Source organism: Notothenia coriiceps, unplaced genomic scaffold (genome assembly GCF_000735185.1).
Source record: "Notothenia coriiceps isolate Sejong01 unplaced genomic scaffold, NC01 NC01_scaffold00011854, whole genome shotgun sequence".
Classification (NCBI taxonomy): Eukaryota; Metazoa; Chordata; class Actinopteri; order Perciformes; family Nototheniidae; genus Notothenia; species Notothenia coriiceps.
This window is the reverse complement of record NW_011344555.1, coordinates 21,156-43,772: the sequence shown is the minus strand read 5'-3', so window position 1 is coordinate 43,772 and position 22,617 is coordinate 21,156. Positions and strand designations below refer to the sequence as shown.

Here is a 22,617-nt window from a genome sequence, read left to right as displayed (position 1 = left end):
CTTCAGTTTAGAGAAGTCGGGGTATCAGGCTCCACCTCGGAAACAAAAGGCAGAGGGGGAGTGTAGCAGAGACGCGATGATGAAAAGTGGAATTGCAAAATAAAATAAATACAAATAAACACATACAATGTGGTTTACAATTACAGGCGTATAGGATTACGCACTGTACCTGTTGCTGATAGTCAAATATGATTTACACTTGTATTTTTTTGCATCAAACTGTCACCGTTTACACAATGTAGAAAGCACTCTCATCGAAGCAGGTTCAAGCTTATTAAACATGTAGTCTATAAAAGTCTTATTTTTCTAATGCAACTGAAATCAGTTCAAAAATGTACAATCAACAACCCCATCCTTATGCATAAGCCCAATGACTCCATTTTCTGATTTCACAATCATTTTGACATTCAATATGAGCCTCAAGGCCATTTTGCATTTACACACAAGCATCACACCAACATCCAATAATGATATTGCTAAAGCCCTTGCTGCTACTGTAATGTCTAATCAACTTGTGTCAATAGTGCCTGAGTGCCTGGATGGGAATGATTCAGCACTTTGGCCCTGCTGCGTTTGCATTTGTGAAGTTAATCGACTCAAATTTGAGAAAAAATTTAATCACTTTTACAAATGGAAGCATCTGTTTAGTTGCTTCCACTAAAAAGGCATTCAGGGGAGATTGCTTTCTTTGTGTTAAGGCAGCATCTAAAGCCTCATCTGGGTTTCTATGAGAGATGTATCAGCAGTGAGCTTCTTGGAAAAATCCGCATGAGGCTATTTGGAAAAAGGAAAGAGTCATTCGTGTACTTCAAAAAGTCAGATGCAACACAAAAGTGCATCCTTAAGGGAAACAAGCCTTTAAAAACTCTCCCTCTATGCAATTTAACTTTTCCAATATACTTCAAACACCTTAATCGTCCCTTAATGTTACCCCTTAGAAAACACCTTCCAGTTCAGTCAGGGATGTACATACTTACTTAGAAAGTCAAGATAATTCTCAAAGTTGTTATAAAGCTTACATCACACACGTACCTCAATCATATAAAAGCTTTAACCCTTTAATGGGCAATCACGTATACATATTTTGGAAAATAAATGGATTGCTATATTCTACATCACACCCATATAACACATGCATACACATCCATTATCACACAAATATCACTCCATTATTCCACTCGTATTACTCCATTATCACACTAATATAACACCCAGGTCACACCCATGTAAAACCAATGTATTGCCATTATTACACCGTAATTACACTGTTATAACACCCATTATACACAATATTACGCCCGTGTTACACATGGACCCAGCCATTCAAATGACTGTTTCCCCCTACAGTAGATACAGAAACCTCTTTAGGGTTAAAAGAAGATTATAATGCATTGTTAATATGACACAATACACTACAATATCAAATCAAGTGTGTTTAAGTTGCAAATTGAACTGCTTTGATGTAAGAAAGAAGTCAAAGGCAAATATGAAGACATGATACATTACAGACATTTAACATACTGTTACCATTACTGAAGACAAATATGTTCACAACCCTTCAGTGTTCATTCGACCCTAGATTTAACTTTTGTTTCTCTCACCGTAGATGAGAGATAAATTAGCCGTGTGCGTGTTTTCCTTTGATGTTTTTAGACCCTCTTCTTCTCTTACTTCATTGTGTGATCAACCTGAATTGCTACTAAGCCTCGCTGTGTTTACTCTTTCAGTCTGTTGCACATGTGACCACATTGATGTCTTTTTAAATCATGCAGTCTGAGTTATTCTGTAGGTGGGAGAATCTAAACCACTAGATGGCAGCAAGAGCAAGATTTCAGATCCTCGTTTCATCGCTCTCAGCTAATGATTGTTCGTCATTAATCATTACAACAGCAGTGCTCTGTCCCCTTGAGCAGAACACTGCACCGATTAGATGTCCTTGGTGAAAGGTGTTATGGTGAAATTAGCTGCTGTGCTATTTCCCTTTGAGGTTACATTTCAGCAGCGAGAGGATCACTGAATGCAATTCTATGTTCATATAGCAGTAAACTTAATTATTCGGAGTTTCTTTTTATCGTAATGACTGAAGGCAAACATCTGTATTCCAAATGTATTTCGAATTTGAGTTGATTGACATGTCAGAATCAGAAGAAGAAGTTTATTGCCAGGTGCATTTACACATGAAAGGAATTTGCTTTGGTGTATTGTGATGCAAACATAATCAATATAAGAACATAAGTTGTAAGACTAGGTCAAAGATTAAACAATAATAAAAATAAAGTAATTTTAAGAAACTATTTAGCGTTTAAAAAAGACAAGTATTCACACCAAATTAAAATGTAATTATACTGTACAAAATAATCTCAAAAGCTAATTACAATATATGACAAACTAAAGTGAATTATATTCCAAATATATGTATTTTATTATAGGTAATACATGTGTTTTTACATCAACAATGTTAAAAAAGAAAAGTGGAAATGAACGATACTTGTCAATTAACAGAATTAACTTTCTGAAGTGAGATACAAAAGAAACATGAAGCCTTTAAGACAACTCATTTAAAAACGAAATAAGTTCATTATAACTCCGAGGAACAAAACACAACGGTATTAAATGTACATCTTAAATGGATTGTGAACCTTAAATGAAAACATGATACTGAATAAAACAGTTTCAAATAGTTTGTGTGTGTTTCAGAGATGGAGACACCCTTCTTCTTTTTAATTAACTTAAGGCTTTTACTGTGTTATCCAAACCCAATCAGGCTGAAGCTATCTCAAGCTGATCCTTCCTGACTTTGATTTACTTACAAAACACTTAAAGATAATTCATGCAAATTGGTGTATGCTTGTTAAACAAAATGAAGTCCCTGAAGTTTAGCACTGCTTTCTGGTAAAGACTGCAGGATGACAACGGGAAAAAACAATCAACACAGACGGCGTGTAAGGAAAACTTGTTTTATGTAAGATTATTTCAGGTGTTCAGCTATAAAGAAATGTACATTTAGACAGTACATACTGAGACACAAGTCATTCATTACTTCATTTAGCAAGTGATACAGAATCAACTCTTTAAAGACTTGTTTTGTTTAGAAACTATATCTGTGAATAGGATTTTGATGATCCTCTTTCACCAAGGGGTCAACATTTACAATTATGTTGCACCAGATTACAAAACAAGGGGAATCAGGGCATATTTACCATCACAACCTTTTTCAACTCAAGGCCCACTTAAGAATCTAAAAAATGTTGCGGCCCACATTCAACCATAAACATTACAGAGGCTAAATAAAGTTCTCAGAGTACTTTTTATTTTATTTAGAAAAGGAGCTGGCCATCAGTAACAAACTGATTACACGGTTTAGTTGAATACTCGATTCTGATTGGTCAATTCAGAACATGTGACAGGTTGTTATCCAGTAGAACAGACCGCTGTCAAGGGCTATAATGACTGTTGCTAACGAGGATCAAGAAAGAGAAAGGAAAGGTTCAAATACAAAAAAATCGTAATAATGAAATATTTCCACACAAATCATAAAGTTTTGCAAATTATTTGTCGGCCTACTTGCAATGCCTTCGCAGACCACTAGGGGGCCGCGGCCCAAAGGTTGGGAACCTAAGGCAAGAAAAATGACTGAAATGGATGACTGAGGTAGATTTATCCACCAATCACAGGGCAGATGATCAATACTACATGTTGAATTGCCCCGACGAAAGACACTGAACCCTAGATTGATCAGCATGATAGCTTACGGTCATTTGTGTGTGAGTGCTTGTGGAAAAGGGGAACATGTATATAAATGCAGCCAGAAACAACGACATAGCTGCACGTTATCCAAATACACAAAAGAGAAATCTGAAAATTGGGATCATACAGAGGATATAGCATGGTCTGTCATCCGGCAACGTGCCAACTATTGGTATGATATTAAGTCCAAGTATTATAATCAACGGGTGAGATGGAAGTAAAAAGTGAAGAGCTTCTTTGTCTGCCATCTTAAAATAGTCATTTGTTTGTTTTTCTTGCATCCATTTATCTTCTCGTGCACTTGAGTTGAACAGCCAATCACAGCTATTCGTTTTTGCCAGTAACGTCCGCTACGATTCAACATGTCAAATGTAGGACTCATTACAAAAAACTTAGCCGAAAGATGCTCCTAAACGTCTCCAACTCAACTGGCAGCTGATAATCAGATAATTGGTGTGTCAAAGCTTTAAGAAAATGTGTTTGTCTTTTCATCGCACACCCAGCAGACATTAGTGTATTCTTGTTATTATTAAACATTACTGTCCCAACGTGCTGTAACTATGACTGATAGTGATGTTACGGTCCCGAACGATCCGATTCTGTTGAACGGTGGAATGGTGAGTGCTGTTCTTTTTATCGTTGGTTCACTGCCTGCCATAAATCAACCCGCCTTTACGGGAACTTGCTTTCCTGAATGCAAATGTTCCATAGATGATGGCATAACGCGTGCTGCTTGAGTAGTAGTTTGGCTGGCTGAGAGTTATACATTTGTCTCTGAGTAAAAGTAGATTTCTGGCAATACAGTCCATCGTTATCCTGGTGATAATTTAGCAGATAAACCTATGAGCCCCGCCCTCTTGAATAAAAAAACGGCTCTTTTGACAGGCTCTCGGAAAGGACCGGAGCCATACAGTGAGATCCGGCTCCCTTCAAAGAGCCGTAATTCCCGTCACTAATGATGACTGATCAAACAGGAAACTAACACAGTATTTCTTGTTGAAACATGTCCGTCTGAACCCCGTCTGAAAGCCCTTACAGAGGTTGTGCAGTTAATAGAGAGGCATGCTCACTTTTGTCATGGTAATTCAGCTAGAAAGGTTTTCCCTCCTCTCTCTCATCTTTCCAGAGACCTCTCATCACCGCTCATCTCCTCTCTTCCATCTCCGTCCGGCGCAGGTCAGCCATCTGAGTCAGAGCCAGATGAGAGTGAAAGTGGAGACTTTGAGAGCTGCAGGCGGAGGTAATTGAGACATTTTTCAAGGCCCTAAGAATGAATAGACATCCGGAACCATTGAGCAGTAATCTTCTTTTCACACGAACCAGTGCAGGAAGATGAGATAAGATAAGATAAGACTTTATTCATCCCGAAGGAAATTGTTGTGCCAGAGTTACACAAACGCAATAAACACAGCAGCGTAATAGTAATACTGTACACTAAAACTGCAGTGAAAAGAGCAATTCAATAACTACAGGAAACATAGACGGTCACATACTTAATGCCAAAAAACGTAGTGGCAGATACTTAATTGCACGTTATCATAGCACATTATTAATAATAATATTGCACATGTGATATAGCAGCTAGAGTAAACTAGACATTTTACGGAGAAACGTAGATTTCTTATAGTTGCTACGGAAACACAACTCTTAGATTATACTTATTAGGGTGACTGTGGCTGTGAGGGAGTGGAGTCGTCTTTCAACCAGAAGGTTGTGGGTTCGATCCCAGCCCGTGCAGCCAACATGTCGATGTATCCTTGGGCAAGATGCTTAACCCTGAGTTGCTCCCGATGGCCAACGGTGTGTGAGTGTGTTAGTTCCTAGAGTAAGGTACACTGCTCTGTATGAATGGGTGAATGACATGTAGTATGCAAAGTGCTTTGAGGGGTCGTAAAGACTGGATAAAGCGTTATATAAGTACAGTCCATTTACCATCAGAGTGATAAAAACAAAGTGTATTTTAAAACACTGATCCAAGGAAATGTATTTCTGCATTTTAATTGTTATTCTATTTCTAGCTCGCCTCAGCTTTGCCACTCTTTCTGTTTACTGCCTGTAATTTAGGTCATCTTATCATGTGTTCCCGTGTCGCTGCTGATAACGCAGTCAGCCAAATGCCAACGTGAACTTAAAATGCTGTATAGAAAGGCATCAGTCCAGAGGAAAAGCTAACACGGCAGCAGATTTGAAGAGACCATTATGTTCCTGCGTGTGCATGGCAGTCATGACGTGGCAGTGGTTTATGAACATCATTTGAATCTGCCTTTTTGGCAATGGGAGCGAATAGTTGTATAAGCTGCAGGATAGCACCTGCCGGACAGACCTATATAACAGATTGAGGCATGTGGAGGTAATCCTAAAGGGTTTAAGTCTCTGCTCAAACACGTGATTATCAGTTTTCTTTCTTTCTTTTTTAAAAATGATTTATTCTGGGGAATTGCATTGGACAGACACAGTGTCCTACTGTCCAATGGATCCACTCTGAGCCCTGCTGGTCTGTAACTGAAAGGCTAAATCTTTGGTTAATGTGTGGCCTTTCCCTTTCTGTTTTTACCAGGGATAGTACAAAAGAGATTCATTTTTATTTTAGCAGGGGTACATGTGGCTCTGATAGAAACTTCTGACTTGCTACCCCTTTCCCTCAACCTATCCTAAGGGAGTGCATGTACGTAGACACGTTAGTTTAACTGCTATAGGCTTAGACTGTCGGGGTGGGGGACCTTACTTCTCCCTTCTGCCTGTACCTGTGTACTCTCATGTTCCGATTAACCCAGCTTCCCCCAAATTTCTTTTTGGTGTCTATCTACGCTGGGTTCCTGAGTCGTGGCTGATCCTGTTGCTGTGGTCCTGAGTCCTGGATCTTGAGTCCTGGATCCTCTATCCTGAGTCCTGAGTCCTGAGTCCTGGATCCTCTATCCTGAGTCCTGAGTCCTGAGTCCTGAGTCCTGGATCCTGGATCCTGGATCCTCTATCCTGAGTCCTGAGTCCTGGATCCTGGATCCTGAGTCCTGAGTCCTGAGTCCTGAGTCCTGGATCCTCTATCCTGAGTCCTGAGTCCTGGATCCTGGATCCTGGATCCTCTATCCTGAGTCCTGAGTCCTGGATCCTGGATCCTGGCTCCTGAGTCCTGATCTGAGTCCTGGACTTCGAGTCGTGGCTGAACCTGTCTCTGCGGTCCTGCCTGACTCTCATCATACTACTTCCCTGATGGCTCCCACAGGATTGTTGACATCCTCGTGGATTCATCTTCTTATTATACACACATGCATTTCCAAACATTTGGTCTACCTATGTTGCAAATGTATTATCTCTTTGATTTACACACGGCATCTATTGCACGTCTGTCCGTCCTGGGAGAGGGATCCCTCCTCTGTTGCTCTCCCTGAGGTTTCTCCCATGTTCCCCTTTAAACTGTGGGGTTTCTCTGGAAGTGTTTCCTTGTACGATGTGAGGGTCTAAGGACAGAGGGTCTAAGGACAGAGGGTGTCGTGTTGTCATACTGATATTCTGTAAAAACTGTGAAGTCCACTGAGACAAATGTAACGTGTGATATCGGGCTATATAAATAAACATTGATTGATTCATTTTTCTTTTAACAGGGGTACACGTGGCTCTGATAGAAAACACACAGCCACAACAGTGTTCCTATACACACACATAATCCTACGTCCTAACTCGGGAAAAAAGAAAACAATCATACAGTTGTGTGCCAGCAAGAGGCCATAACGTCAATTTGAAACACAGCGCCCTCACGATCGACTCTCATAATAAAGATTAAATGCTTTGGTTATGCAATAAAATGTCTTTCTTGCCAATTTCCCAACAATTGAGTCATAGTTGAAATGATCCACACGGAGATTGGTTTTGAGATGATTGGATCAGGGTTTTTTTTTTACCCCATTTGATAACATTTCAAAAAAACACACAAGGCAGGTGTAAATATAGGTTTTTAATAAAGTAAAATGAAAAAAAGAATCAGTCTTCTATGAACAAGATATTAAATAAACAAGTCTGTCCATGCTGAATGTCTGCATCATTAACTTCTTGCATACTAAAGCATTGATTTGTGTGTAGTGCATCTACACAGTTACGCTAAACTCAAACAATCGTGCCAAATTTGAGTGACACTAATCCCGAGAACTAGAGAAAATGGTCAAATAAAGCCAGCGCACACAAACGCCCTTGACCTAAATATTTACAAGATAACGATGATGAGGTGACCATTCTCTCCATCAACGGTGAACATGTTGCTGAGGCACATATTTGTCAATTTTTTGTGTTGTTTTGTGAAAATTAAAAAAAGGTTTTATTTTAATATAAAAAAGGAGAAATCATAGCATTTGTTGATGGAAGAACATCTAATCTATTACAACTGTTACAAAACATAGAAATTGATCCAATAAGGACCTGACAAAGTGTGTTTTAAGTACTAAAAAGGAAAATATGACATTCCTACTCACATTATGGTATGCAATCATTCCCTTTGCACTGCTACATGATCATTTAAAGTAAGCAGTACCCGTAACGGAAAGCACAAACTCCAAAATCGCCACAATTTCACAACTTGAGGATCAAAAAAGAATTTGGCTAGTCTATTCCATATATTTATTGCAAGTATCAACAGCTTACAAACTTAGTCACAAACACTTAGAGCCAATGCTGTTGTGGCAGTCTTGATCCTCTGTGTGAAAGCAGAAATAGCAACCCGAGGGTCAAAGGGCAAGTGTTTACTCGGCTTGTATTGGCAATACAAGCACACTTGTACAATTAGGATGATGAAACAAGCACCTGATATATTCTGACAAGAAATAAACCTGTGTCAAACCTCCACTGTCTTCATGTGTTGATCCCAAAATGAGTACAAATTAAGTTTTTTTTTTTTAAATGACATTAAACTAAGCTCCTAAACTAGGTTCGTTCGTAAGTAAAGTCAGTGTTGAGAAGCCTCAAAAGAGGGCTTTGAAAATAGTTCTCTTTCCTTGAGTGTCCCAACGGGGTTCCTTAGTTCAGAAGAAGTCAGTCTGTAAGGAAGCCTCTTTCAACTCCACCTTGGCTTTAAATAAGTTTCATGGTGAACCTGCCACCGTCACCTCCTTCCCCTCCACCACCCATTGAGGAGCGAGGAACAAAGTCAATAGTGGCGTTGTGCTTGATCTGACCTTTGCTCTGGCTCCAGAAAAACATGAAGACAAAACAGATGGCCACTGAGCTGAGGAAAGACAGGAAGCCCATGGTGGTGGCGATGATCAAGGTCTTCGCGTCAAACGGGTATGGTTTGGCCATTTGAGCTGAGGAGTTGGCAGCTTCGGTGTTTAAAGGCTCATCCCAGCCCTCCTCGGAAAAGTAAGGGATGGTTCGGTTCCGAGGGAGCCCCTTCACGTACAAGCCGACAGTTAGGCTGTCATTGCCGGCTGCATTGCCCGCCAGACACTGATATGTGCCACTGTCCTGAACTTGGGCAAAACGAACCTCCAGAGTCCCGTTTGGCCAAACTCTAATTCGCCCTGTTGGAGAAACCACTTTCTTATGGGATGAGATCCAGGAGATGGATGGGAATGGATCCCCGTCAGCCTTACAGGAGAACAGAACAGTAGTCCCCTCCTCTACTCTTGCCTCCTGCGGCCTGCGGTCCATGATACGCGCAGGGCGGCAGGTAAAGAGCCTTGGGAGCTCCTTCTCTGAAAAGTCTTTGAATTCCCGCTGTCTTACTGCGTCGGGACACGAACAAGTCGGCTGGTGTCCATCAAAGTTCAAGCGCAATCGTCGACGGACCACCCAGAGAAGCCGGCAGTCACATGCTAGGGGATTCCCATCCAACCGCAATACCTGCAGGTTCCCCACAGAGTGGAAGACGTTCTCCTCTAAAGTACTGAGCTGATTGGACGTCACATTAAGCATGCGAAAGTAGGCCAGTCCCCTGAAGGCCCCCGGGTCTATTCGTAGCAGACTCCCGCCTGCTAGGTGTAACTCCTGGAGTCTCAAGAGGTCCCCTAGCAGATTACCCTGGATAACAGTGATGGGGTTGTAGGACAAGTCCAAGTAGCGCAGATACACCAGGTGACGCAGTGCTGAGTAAGGAACAACACTTAGGTTGCAGCTGCTGATGACAAGCGTGGTCAAATTAAGTCCGATCAGGCTGTTGCTAGCCACCGTGTCTAACACAGGCCAGTTTGAAATGATGAGGCTACGCACACGGTGTAGACGTCTGAAAGCGTTGTTAGGCAGTGTAGAAATGGTAAGGCGTAGCATGCGAAGACGTGCCAGGCTCTGGAGCTGAGACAAAGCCTCTGTAGGAACGGAGGTCAGGTTGCTGCGGTCTAAATTGAGTTCTTGCAGATTCTGCAGACCATAAAAAGCCCGCTGGGAGATGAAGACCAAGTCATTCTCCTCAACTTCCAGCGTTTGCAAGTTCACCATTTCTTTGAAGGTGTAGTCCAGGAAGACCAGAATCTCATTCTGACTCAAATCCAGAAAGCGCAGACTGGAAAGGCCAGAAAACACCCCGACGGGGATGATCTTGAGTCGGTTATTCTTAATCCGAAGCGTCCTGAGGTTCTGCAGCCCCTGGAAAGCCTCCACCTCAATCATGGAGATTATGTTATCACTGAGATCCAACTCTTGAAGTTGCGGGAGGCCAGAAAACTGCCGGCGCCCAACAGTCTTAATCTTATTGTGGGATAAATCCAAATGCCTGGCATCGCCGGAAAAGCCCTCTGGCACTGAGTTCAAATGTTTGCCAGAGCAGATCAGTTCTTTGGCCTCAGGTCGACACACACAGCGTGGAGGACAGCCTCCTGCGGATGCACCCAGTACAAACTGGAAGACGATGCTCCACGCCCCCCATCGCACGACTGACTCCACAAACATCTTACCCCCAGCCTGAAAAGAAACACACACAAATAAATTAGCTCTGATGGTTTTTGGCAATTAATTCAAATGTTTTATAAAGACGTTTTGTGTTAAAAATCAAGAAAGACACATCTGTATTTAATTCATTTTCCTCATTTAGATTAAGTGAGTATGACACATTAATAGGTTTTTAAATATTAAGAAGCCCTGAGACACAGTTTCGTGAAAAAACCGCCGGACCCGGATTAGGGTACTCTCGGGCTTAACAGGTTAAACATGTGTCAATACATACCGTTTCAGTCTCGTAGTGCAGATTCTCATAACCAGTGGCAGGCAATATTTGAGTTAAGTCCTCGGTAGAGATGTGGTTCCACCAATAACATGCCCTTAATAGTTGCCTGAAAAGAGCAAAAAGAGAGGGAGAAATAAGTCTTAACAAAAAGAAAGAATAAATACAAATACATAAAATATAAGCCACTGTTCCCCTGCAGATTAGGGTTAGGGTTAGGGTTAGGGTTAGGGTTAGGGTTAGGGTTATTCATCCCGGGGTATACTACGAAGCAGGATTTTCGCTTAGCCGGCTAACTTCAGGGAAAATTCGGGGTTTCCGGTCCTACGAAGCTGGTTCTCTTTTTAGCAGGCTAGATCTCCATGGTAACTTATGCTGAGCGGCTAGCCTGCTCCGGAGCAGGTTAGGTTGCAGGCTAAGAGCTCAACTCAGTGAAAGCACTGCCTGCTGACCAATCAGAGCTCAGTGTGCGGGGTTTACAGCGATCGAGTCATATTACAGGAGAAAGGAAATACAGAAAAGCTGCCGTTGCAGGAAAGACGGCCGGCAAAAATCACCGATTGTGAGAACGTGAACATTAATAGAATATCACCTCCCATCTTCAGAGCAATGTGACTATTATAACATTAGCGTTAAGAAAGCTTACTTAAATATCTGCCACAACATAAGTAACCGGATCAGAGTAGCATTAAGTAGGCCTACAGTCCGCGGCATATCACATCATAATGTATCATATATTTCCTTATCTCACAGTGTCACATACTGTATGCAGAAGTATTATTTTAAGCAACACATTAAGTTGACGAAACACTCGAGTCAAATGTAATTAAAGTCAGATCCGTGTCTTAGACGGGGCAGTGATATCATAAACCTGTTAATGTACGCATTCAAACACTTTTTCTGTTACCAGCTGTATTCACCTTGCAGGTGCAGCTATGTGGCTTTCATCCTGGATAAAGTGTTTAAGTCATGGATGTTTAAAGTTTAACTTCTTCATATGTCTAATATTATAGTTGACTTTTCATTCAGGAAGTATGACGCTGCGCTGTCAGTACGCTTCTCCATGTTTGTGATTGGTCGAATGCTCCAAATACCACCCCTTTCATGTGAACGCGCACCTAACTAGATAGGACATGGCTGGCTTGAGCGATCCACTTGATAACCCGCGTCGTAGTACCGTTTAGCGAGAGCGCGTATGTTTTGGATTAGGCCAACCGGCTAACTCAAACATATCCAGGTTAGGTTGAACCAGCTTCGTAGTATACCTCCCTGGTCTTCAGTTATGTGACCAACAAACACAATCTGCTTATAATTGTTTCTTGTGTTTTGAGGTTGCTATTTGAGTAAACACACAGCAGTGGATGTCATATTAAACTCTTCCAACAACCCAAAAGGACAATAACATGGTGACACTATTTCGACTGCTGCCAATGTCCCAGAATTAATTTCTGCTGGTCCCTCGGTAGGTGTCATTATACTTTAATTTGATATGATAGTGAGCACAACAAAAAGTACACATTGGGTAGCAGAGACCCAGCTTACATCTCTGTAGCACAGACAACAACATCTCTACGTATACTATGGAAATGTCCTCCTCCTGAAGACTAGAAGTGTCCACATACGATTTGCCCTTTAAAACCAAACTAAAAAGGTATTTATTCAGAGCAAGCAACAGGGTGAGGGCAAAGACTTTCAGAATAAAATGAGTTAACAAACCATATAATTAAGTACAACATAAAACAGAAAGTAAAAAGTAGTATTCTCTTTATCTAGAGACCAATTAGTAGTATGCGGTCAAGATTGCCAAGATTGTCTTTTTATAGAAATGTGTGCTTTTGGGCTTACTATTTAAATATTCATAACTATGTGTGTTTTTGTCCCGTATAATGGTTTTAAAATAGTGACTCTGTATAAAGAAACGTCTTCCCTAAATTCAACCAATTTCTTAGCTCACCATTGTTAGAGATGAAAAATCTAAATGTGATTTATATGGTTAAAAAAATGGCATTACAGTTAACTAAAAATTCAAAACTAGTCCCATTTAATTGTATTAAATTCATATATTTCAGAGTTTCAAGGGGTTGAACTAATAAATAATACACAAAGGGATGTTTGATCTGCTGTATTTACTGCAGATTAATGGAAAGCATAACCTGACAGACAGTCAGAGTTATGAATCTGATGTAAGGTGTAGCGGAGAATATACTTCAATTATACAATTGGTTTGAATAACGAAGATTTAAAAAAAAACCTATTCAGTAAACCGGCATACAGAAAGATAAGGTAGCCAAAACGACTCAATGTGCTCAGAACCAGATCAAATCCTTAATGATGAACGTCAAAAGAAAGATCAAACACACATTTTAAAACCAACAGCAACATGATGTTAACACTGAGTAAAGAGTAGAAGCTTCTGCACATTTCTGAGCAAAGAAGTACAAAACAAAGCCCCAATAATGTGAAAGGCTGCCGAGTGAAATATTACATAATAACATGATCCTGTGTCTGGTTGCATAAACAGGTGCTGGGAAAGTGTAAAGGATGCATTTCTCTCCGCAACAACCTCCACTGAGACCTGCTCCAGTGCAAGCAACAGAAATAAAAACTCTGCAAAATCATTTTTACACAGCACCTACAACGCTCTGCATCTGCACAGAGAACTCAAAGCCAAACAGCTTCCACTGCGCTCAAAGAAAGCTAACTTGTTTTCAAACGAAGACAAGATAATATGAGTGGGGGAAATAATCGATACACGTTTTTAAATATTTTTATAGAAACTGTAGCGTATCCCTCCGAAAGATGGTCGTGTATAAAACAGGAAGTTACGTTAAGACATGTATACAATTGCAATGAAACAATGCCAATAACACAAATTGGGTTATTTACATAAACTATTCATATTGCAAATACATGTTTTAACCAGGAAGGGAAGACGGACATGGGCCATGTGATTTGCAATATCGCAATATATCGTATCGCAATACTTAGCATATCGTAGAATCGCAATACTATCGTATCGTGGCTTAAAGTGGACCTATCATGCTATATTTGAATAATATAGTGTAGGACCATACCTATATAAGGCATATTTATACTTTTTATTTTTCAAAATACCAAACAGATCATGCATTTTAGCCATTCCTCATTTCGCTCAATTGAACACTGTCTTTGCATCATGGGCTGATTCTGTGAGAACAGCACCATCTACAGGCCTGGCATATGTACTACAGCGTCTCCAGAACGGCAATGTTCGTGGCTGTCTCCTCCTGATTGGTGGAGTTGGCCCAATAGCCGTAGCGCCACTTCTGTGACGTCATAGAAGTGTTCAAATCTGGATCAGTCTGTATCAGATCCGTTGCAACCCCTTTTTAAGAGATTTGGGTATGGAGGAAAATAGAGAGGGTTGTGTTTTCTGACACTTGGTGAGTTCCCTGGAACACCGGGGACACATGATTCATGTATACAAGACGTACAAAAGTGCATTTTGCATGATAGGTCCCCTTTAAGTATTGTGATAGTGTCATATCGTGGGGAGCCTGGTGATTCCAACCCTACAAGATATCATTTGCTTAAATATACAATCCCAGACTGAGTCTACCTGCAGCAGCTCGTCCATCAGACGGTTTTAGACTCGCCCTCGGGGTTTCCACAGTCCAGCGGCTGTAGGTCTATATCTCACCGCCGCTCTCCATAGAAACTGCTTCTGCTGCTGACTCACACCCAACACTTAGACTCTTAGACTCCCAGGACTCCCCTCAGACGGAAATACACGACACAGCACACACCCATGCTGCCGCTAATTCAACTCCACACAGTAAAAAAAAAAAAATCAAGAGCCACCCCTGTAGCCAGCTTTAAAATGAATTTTTAAATTGATTTAAATATAGTCTTATTTTCATCTAATTTAATTCTTATTTTATTGTTTGATTATTTTCTTTTAACTTTTGTATTCTTATTTTATTCTCATTGTATTCTTATTTTCATATCATTTAATTCCTATTTTACAGTTTCATTCCTATTGTATTCTTATTCTATCAGAATCAGAATGAAAAACGGGTTTATTGCCAGGTTCACACGTACGAGGAATTTGACTTGGTGTCGTGGTGCATACATACACATTTAAAACAAAATGTTTAAAAAGTACACAGATAGTGAACAATATTAAGAACACTGTAATACAAATATATACTGTTCTTATCTACCTGTTATGCTTTCTTGATTTACTATTTCACTCTTATCTTATTCTTATTAAACAATTGTAATCTCGTTGTTTTGACTTCCGTAGGTATTAAGTGTTTTTTTATTAATCAGAAATATATAAGTTGCTCCTGGGAAGGAAGGTGTATTTCCTGAGAAGGGGGGTTACTGTAGTTCGTTTTGTTTTTATTTCTACCCCATGTGTATGAAAAAGGCTGTATAAACAAAGTTCAAGGGGGAAGTTTTATTGGACAAACTTTAGTAAAACAATCTGAAAAACAACTCATTTTTACATTTTCTTTCATTTTTGCATTTAGAAGTTGTTTTTGTACCAAGCTATTTTTTAAATGTTAACGTCTAATGTAGTAAATGAGATTCAAATATTGAGTTTTCTCCCAACATGATATGGTGGTAGTGCCTTAAAGAACTATAACATGTATTTGATTTGTTTTAGTTATGACATATTGAACGTAGGGTATTAAATCCCTAGCATAAAAATAAAATAATTTAATGAATTTATGAAATAATAATACAAATATATAATTTAAAAAAACTTGAAAAAAACGTAAATGTTAATCTGGGCTCTTGCATTGGTTTTATCGTCCAGTGAAGGCCTTACTGCTCTCCCTCTTGGATCATTCACATATAAACACATTGATTATTGATTTCTGCAAAAGGATTCTACCTCGTCTGCTTTCTGCATGGACTGTTAACTTTTATGAAGCCAAAGCCCGCTCAGACGTGATCAATACTCAAAATATAATCCAAACAAGAAAGCTAACAAAAACACAATCTTTTCCCCTTTTTAAAGCTCATCTATTAGCAAAATCCACTTCTTCATGTCTCTTCTACATCAACATGTGTCCCCCTCCATGTCTCTTCTACATCAACATCTGTCCCCTTTTCTCCATGTCTCTTCTACATCAACATGTGTCCCCTCTTCTCCATGTCTCTTCTACATCAACATGTGTCCCCTCTTCTTCATGTCTCTTCTACATCAACATGTGTCCCCTCTTCTTCATGTCTCTTCTACATCAACATGTGTCCCCTCTTCTTCATGTCTCTTCTACATCAACATGTGTCCCCTCTTCTTCATGTCTCTTCTACATCAACATGTGTCCCCTCTTCTTCATGTCTCTTCTACATCAACATGTGTCCCCTCTTCTTCATGTCTCTTCTACATCAACATGTGTCCCCTCTTCTTCATGTCTCTTCTACATCAACATGTGTCCCCTCTTGGAAAGAGACTCTGAAAGTTTCAGGCACAAAGATTCTCTCTCTTTTTGATCCATGTCTGAAAATGAGCTGATCAGATTTTGGCCACTTTATGATGTCATAACGATGTTTTGTCTTGTGTAACCATTAGCCAATCACCAACCAAGGTAACCCCCCTATCGCCTGAATCTCCTCCTAGAGCACCATTGAGTTCTTTGTAACCAAATGTCTCTCAGAGGGGCGTGGGGAGGGGCTCCTTATTTTCATCTAAAGTAACAGACAGAGAATCAGCACTTTGGAAACAGGGCTGAAACAGAGGGGATTATGGGTAATGCTGCAATGATCTGTTTGCTGTTTCAGCCAATCAGAGACAGGCTCTGGATTTATCTGAGACCTGTGATATATTGATGAAAAACAGTTTAATAGGGGACCGTTAAACGTTTTTTGCCACCACATGCAGATTAATGTGGATTAAATATCGGTATTTAGACTTCAAAAGCAAATATCAGTGTCCTAAATCACATGGGGGGGTGGTTTCCACAATTGAAATGTGTTGATCTCCCCCCCTGAGCGCACTTGTGAGAGACACAGACCGGCAGGTGTGTGATATCCCGGGTGGGTATGCTGGGCAGCCAATCAGGGATCAGCATTGCGTCTCTGCACACATCATAACCCCGGGGTCACGGCCAGCTCTGACCCGGTCCTTCAAAATTACTAAGTAAGGGAATGGATGCATTTGCAATTTCGCCATGTATTTGTCACCCTACGTTCAGCGGAGTCACATGAGGGTCCTGTTTCAGTGTTAATGACACTAACTATTTCCCATTACGCACAGCCACTGGTGTTTCTACTCATGATGCACCGCGGATAACACTTACCCAAATAACTCAAACTTCAGAAATAACATCAACTGCTAAATGTCAAATGGAAAGAGATATTTGTTCATAATGTTTTATGAATTAGATAGTATAGGCTAAACTCCTACATCTAGGATCCCTTGGTTCAAATTTGTTGTTTTTATTTATTTTAAATATATAATTTGGGTATCACTTAAAAATGTTGGAGGAATCTGAATCTAAAAAAACTAAAAATGCAAACCCAAAGGGAAATACATCCAATTGTGTGAGTAACTTAACCAATGAGGTTGTATTAATGGATTTAAAAAAGGTTTTTGTACAATTATGTAAGAGCTATACATTAAATGTATTATTATGAATGATTAATAATAATAACACAAACAAGTATAATAATAGTTACACGTATTCATGCTCTTCCCCCCATCTTGCTTATCAGTAGACAGTTTGTCCAGTCTTTTATGTTTAATTAATGTTTAATTAATTAACTTTAATAATGTTGTTTGGTCGGCCATCAAGTATTATGAGACTGTTTGTTGTTATGTCTGTCTTTTAGTTTCCAGCCATATAATAAGAAATAAGCTTTTAGTAGATCAACATCCTGCTTTTCCTACATGATGTATTAGTTCCAGGAAAGTCCATTCATCATTTCCGTTTAGCTCAGTTTAATATTAATCATGTCTTTGATTGGCTTACAGAACGAAGTAGCCTGATTGGCCACCATGAAGCATCTGATGTCCCTGTAACCACTCTGACCTTTTTGCATAACAACAGAAAAGCATCCTGAAGCAAGCCAACTCTTACCTAATAAACCCGAACGCTGCCAAAAAGCAAACAATAAGGCAGCCAATCGGATATGCCTCGCTCAATTATAAGATATCCTCAGTCATTGTGTTCAGCAGGTTAACTTCTAACTTTTTGATATATCATGTTTGATGCAAGTTTAAGAATGTACATACATACGTTGGAAATACCCCTAAACAAAGGGATACCGTTTAAGAATAATTATGGAGCAAATATGTTTAATAGTTAAATCAAATATGAGATTTATAGTGTAGTTTTGCCAGTTAAACAACGCATGTCTTCACTTACATTAGCTCAGTTGAATAATAATCATGTTTTTGATTGGCTTACAGAACGAAGTAGCCTGATTGGCCACCATGAAGCATCTGATGTCCCTGTAACCACTCTGACCTTTTTGCATAACAACCAAAAAGCATCCTGAAGCAAGCCAACTCTTACCTAATAAACCCGAACGCTGCCTAAAAGCAAACAATATGGCAGCCAATCGGATGTATCGTCTCTTCAGCAATCCTTTGGCAGAGTCTAGCCGTCTTTTGGGTGAACTCCCACTCTTCCAAAGTATTTCAAATGATTTCCCTGACTGAGCTGCGGTTGCTTTCTCTTCTCGGTGCTCAGAGAAAACTCACCAGGTCTCTCCGCTCGAAACCTTTACATCAATCTGAGGACAGTTGCCACCCCGTGTTAAAATTAGGACTCTGTTCACCGCGGCTGCATGTTGAGTCATCACTCGGCCCTGCACAGTTGTTTTTATGTTCCCTCGATGGACGGGATTACGACATTGATTAAACGGCTAATGAAATGGAAAAACAAACTAAATGTTATTGGAAACACATTATTGAGGTGTCAACACGACTGTTTGCTCATTACGATGCTGACCAGGAACTCTCCATTCACAAATGCCCTTCACAAAACTGTTAACAAAAGCAATCTACAGCAGTAAACATATATCTTTTCGTAGTGAAGCGAGGAGTAGAGAATAAGCAATGATTTTAAATGGACTCCTTTTTCTCTCGTGCATTTTTGTATTAGCTTTAAGAAGTATATCCTTTTTTCTGTGATCTCTTTAACCCTCTGAGACCCACATGGGACATTTCAGTTTTTGTATATTTTTGTGTTTTGCCTTATGAATTGTTATTTCTTCAAAGTTCAAGGTTCTTTATTGTCAAACTAACATAGCCACAGAGTAATTATGTCATTTCTTAGGTCACAGGCTTCTCCAACAATGCAACACCATCCATCCATCCATCCATCTTCTCCCGCTTATCCGTGGTCGGGTCGCGGAGGTAGCAGTTCCAGCAGAGAGCCCCAAACTTTCTTTTCCCTGGCCACATCAACCAGCTCTGACTGGGGAATCCCAAGGCGCTCCCAGGCCAGCGAAGAGATATAATCCCTCCATCTGGTTCTAGGTCTACCCCTTGGTCTCTTCCCAGCTGGACGTGCCTGGAACACCTCCCTAGGGAGGCGCCCAGGTGGCATCCTAACTAGGTGCCCGAACCACCTCAACTGGCTCCTTTCGACGCGAAGGAGGAGCGGCTCAACTCCGAGTCCCTCCCGGATGACCGAACTTCTCACCTTATCCCTAAGGGAGACACCAGCCACCCTGCGGAGAAAACCCATCTCGGCCGCTTGTACCCGCGATCTCGTTCTTTCGGTCATGACCCATCCTTCATGACCATAGGTGAGGGTAGGAACGAAAATGGCGCGGTAGACAGAGAGCTTTGCCTTCTGGCTCAGCTCCCTTTTCGTCACAACGGTGCGGTAAAGAGACAATACAATAATACAAATAAGCAGACAATATTAACCAATATTAAAATAGACTATATTAAAAGTAATACAAAAAGAAAAATGTTTTTTCTTTAAAAAAAGTGAAAGAAAAATAAAAGTGGAATAGTGCAATACGAGTATACAAGCTATTGGAATTATATATTAGATAATAGATCAATAATTACTATAATATCTTTACAGTATAATCAAGTTTTACACATACCAGAAATCAGCACAACCTCAGCTAATGATACATGTCACTCATTAGAGACCTATATACTATAATATGGGATGTTTGCCCATAAATAAAACGGAGCTTGATTTTTGTACTTATTTCATTAAAAATAACTGCTAACCATAACATTGAAACAGAACAGAAAATTGCACACATTTATTATCATTGTATCAGAACTGATTAGAAGATTCTAACTTCTTCCGTTCATTAGCTATGCCCATTCTTTTGGGCAGTGTCCATGGGCGTTTCTTTGCCAGGAATTGTCATTTTTGGTCCTGCCAATTTTGAACACTACACATGTGCTGCCTTATGTGTGGCTTCTCAATCTCTGCCTGTAACGGCAGCAGAACACACAAAGGTACAAAGCTTTTGGAATATATCTTCACATTATTTTCTTTTGATTTGGTTTGCTTATGTTGTTTGTATTATCTTTGTTTATCTCTATACACAACATCTACTGCACGTCTGTCCGGCCTGTGAGAGTGATCGTACTCTGTTGCTTTCCCAGAGGTTTATAACACATTTGCATATCATGTTTGATGCATGTTTAAGAAAGCACGTAAGTACTTTGGAAACATCCCAAACAAAAGGGAAAAATACCTTTTTAAGGATGATTATGGCGCAAAATGTTCAAAAGTAATGCAGATATGAGATTTCTATTGGATTTGAATTGTAGTTTGCCAATTAAACAATGCATGTCTTCACTTACATGGAATCATTACAGTAGTGTAAACTTGTAGCTTGCAAGTTTTGTATTTTTCGTCATATTATCAGTGTTTTNGTTCATTAGCTATGCCCATTCTTTTGGGCAGTGTCCATGGGCGTTTCTTTGCCAGGAATTGTCATTTTTGGTCATTCTAATTTTGAACACTACACATGTGCTGCCTTATGTGTGGCTTCTCAATCTCTGCCTGTAACGGCAGCAGAACACACAAAGGTACAAAGCTTTTTCTGCACGTCTGTCAGCCCTGTGAGAGTGATCGTACTCTGTTGCTTTCCCAGAGGTTTATAACACATTTGCATATCATGTTTGATGCATGTTTAAGAAAGCACATAAGTACTTTGGAAACAGCCCAAACAAAAGGGAAAAATATCTTTTTAAGAATGATTATGGCGCAAAATGTTCAAAAGTAATGCAGATATGAGATTTCTATTGGATTTGAATTGTAGTTTGCCAATTAAACAATGCATGTCTTCACTTACATGGAATCATTACAGTAGTGTAAACTTGTAGCTTGCAAGTTTTGTATTTTTCGTCATATTATCAGTGTTTTGGGGGGTTATTTGCAAGTTGCAAGTTTAAGAATGCACATGAATGTTTATAAAGTTACCATTCAATATTTTGCAGTGAGATGCTTGTGTTTCTGTATTTCCAGAACAAAAAGGAACTTATTTGAAACTAATACAAGTCCCCTTTGTGTCCATGTCTGCAACATCTGACAGAGAACTCACAGTCTGAGCGCGGCTGTGTTTTCTGACACTTCTCAAAGAGTTATTTTTAGTCCGTCACAGCGAGAAGATCCCGGCTCAAATCCCCAATTAAAGCAGCGGGGACAGAACAACAGCGCGGGGATCACCGAGCGAGCTGGTGCCTTTTCACTGTTGTGTGTTTTCTGTGTCATGTGTCATGTGTCAGTGTGTGTGTGTGTGTGTGTGTGTGTGTGTGTGTGTGTGTGTGTGTGTGTGTGTGTGTGTGTGTGTGTGTGTGTGTGTGTGTGTGTGTGTGTGTGTGTGTGTGTGTGTGTGTGTGTGTGTGTGTGTGTGTGTGTGTGTGTGTGTGTGTGTGTGTGTGTGTGTGTGTGTGTGTGTGTTTTTTCATGGGCTTCTGGCACCTGCTGCAGTGTGACGGCCCCCGAGACCTTCTGCATGTGAGCAGCAAATATGAAAAGGTTTGCTGGCAGAACAGCTGTCGGGGCAGAGCAGGAAAACAAGCGTCCCCCGGTCTTCCCCCGTGGGTTTGTGGAGGACAGGACTTACAAACAAGACTGTGTTGGGAGCCGCAGATCTGTTAAATAAACAAATAAATGTCTGAAAATGCAAGGGAAGACGATGTGTCAGTGACAAGAGAGACATCTTATTCCAAAACCTGCAGATTTCAGATATTAATGAGCAGTTTTTTTAAGTTTCTTGTAACATCTGATCAGCAGATTAAACAGTATATTGTTTAAAATGTCTCAAATTAAAAAAATATGAAAAATCATTTGTTTAATTTGTGTTGCTTTCAATACCAAACTTGAATGGACTGAATTTACAGTCAATCAGTTAGAAAAACAAACAAATGTGTGTCTGCAAAAAAGAAACCAAAGGTAATTTAATATCCTATTTTGCTTAAGCTTTTTTCAATAATATTGAGCATTGTCACTTCTTCTGTTACATCATGTACAAAGATCATATTAGCAAAGATGACCAATCAGTAAACGGTCACATGCTCACTCCTAACTCAATTAAATGCCTAATTAAGTGAATAACCTAATGGTCAACAGGTGGAAACTGAGCATATGATGGAGGAATGTAATCATTACATAACTCACGTCTACATTACGTCATATTTACACGAATTACAAAACCTTTTACTGAAGTGTGGAGGGTAAGCGAGCCATTTCTAAAAGGATGTGCAGACCCATGAATACTAATATCGCTGAGGAGGGGTTTGGGGGGGGGGC

General features: G+C 40.1%; 1 protein-coding gene across 1 annotated transcript in view; it reads right to left on the bottom strand.

The window, feature by feature from the left end:
• Nucleotides 1-7,683: 7,683 nt before the first annotated feature.
• Nucleotides 7,684-22,617, bottom strand: part of LOC104947071 (leucine-rich repeat and immunoglobulin-like domain-containing nogo receptor-interacting protein 1) — a 25,297-nt gene continuing 10,363 nt past the window's right edge. The window contains exons 2-3 of the mRNA XM_010773010.1: nucleotides 10,889-10,994; nucleotides 7,684-10,626 (exon numbers count right to left, since the gene is read on the bottom strand). Of these exons, the coding sequence (XP_010771312.1) occupies nucleotides 8,803-10,614 (1,812 nt within the window). The 5' untranslated portion in view covers nucleotides 10,615-10,626; nucleotides 10,889-10,994 and the 3' untranslated portion in view covers nucleotides 7,684-8,802. The remainder of the gene's footprint in view (nucleotides 10,627-10,888; nucleotides 10,995-22,617) is intronic.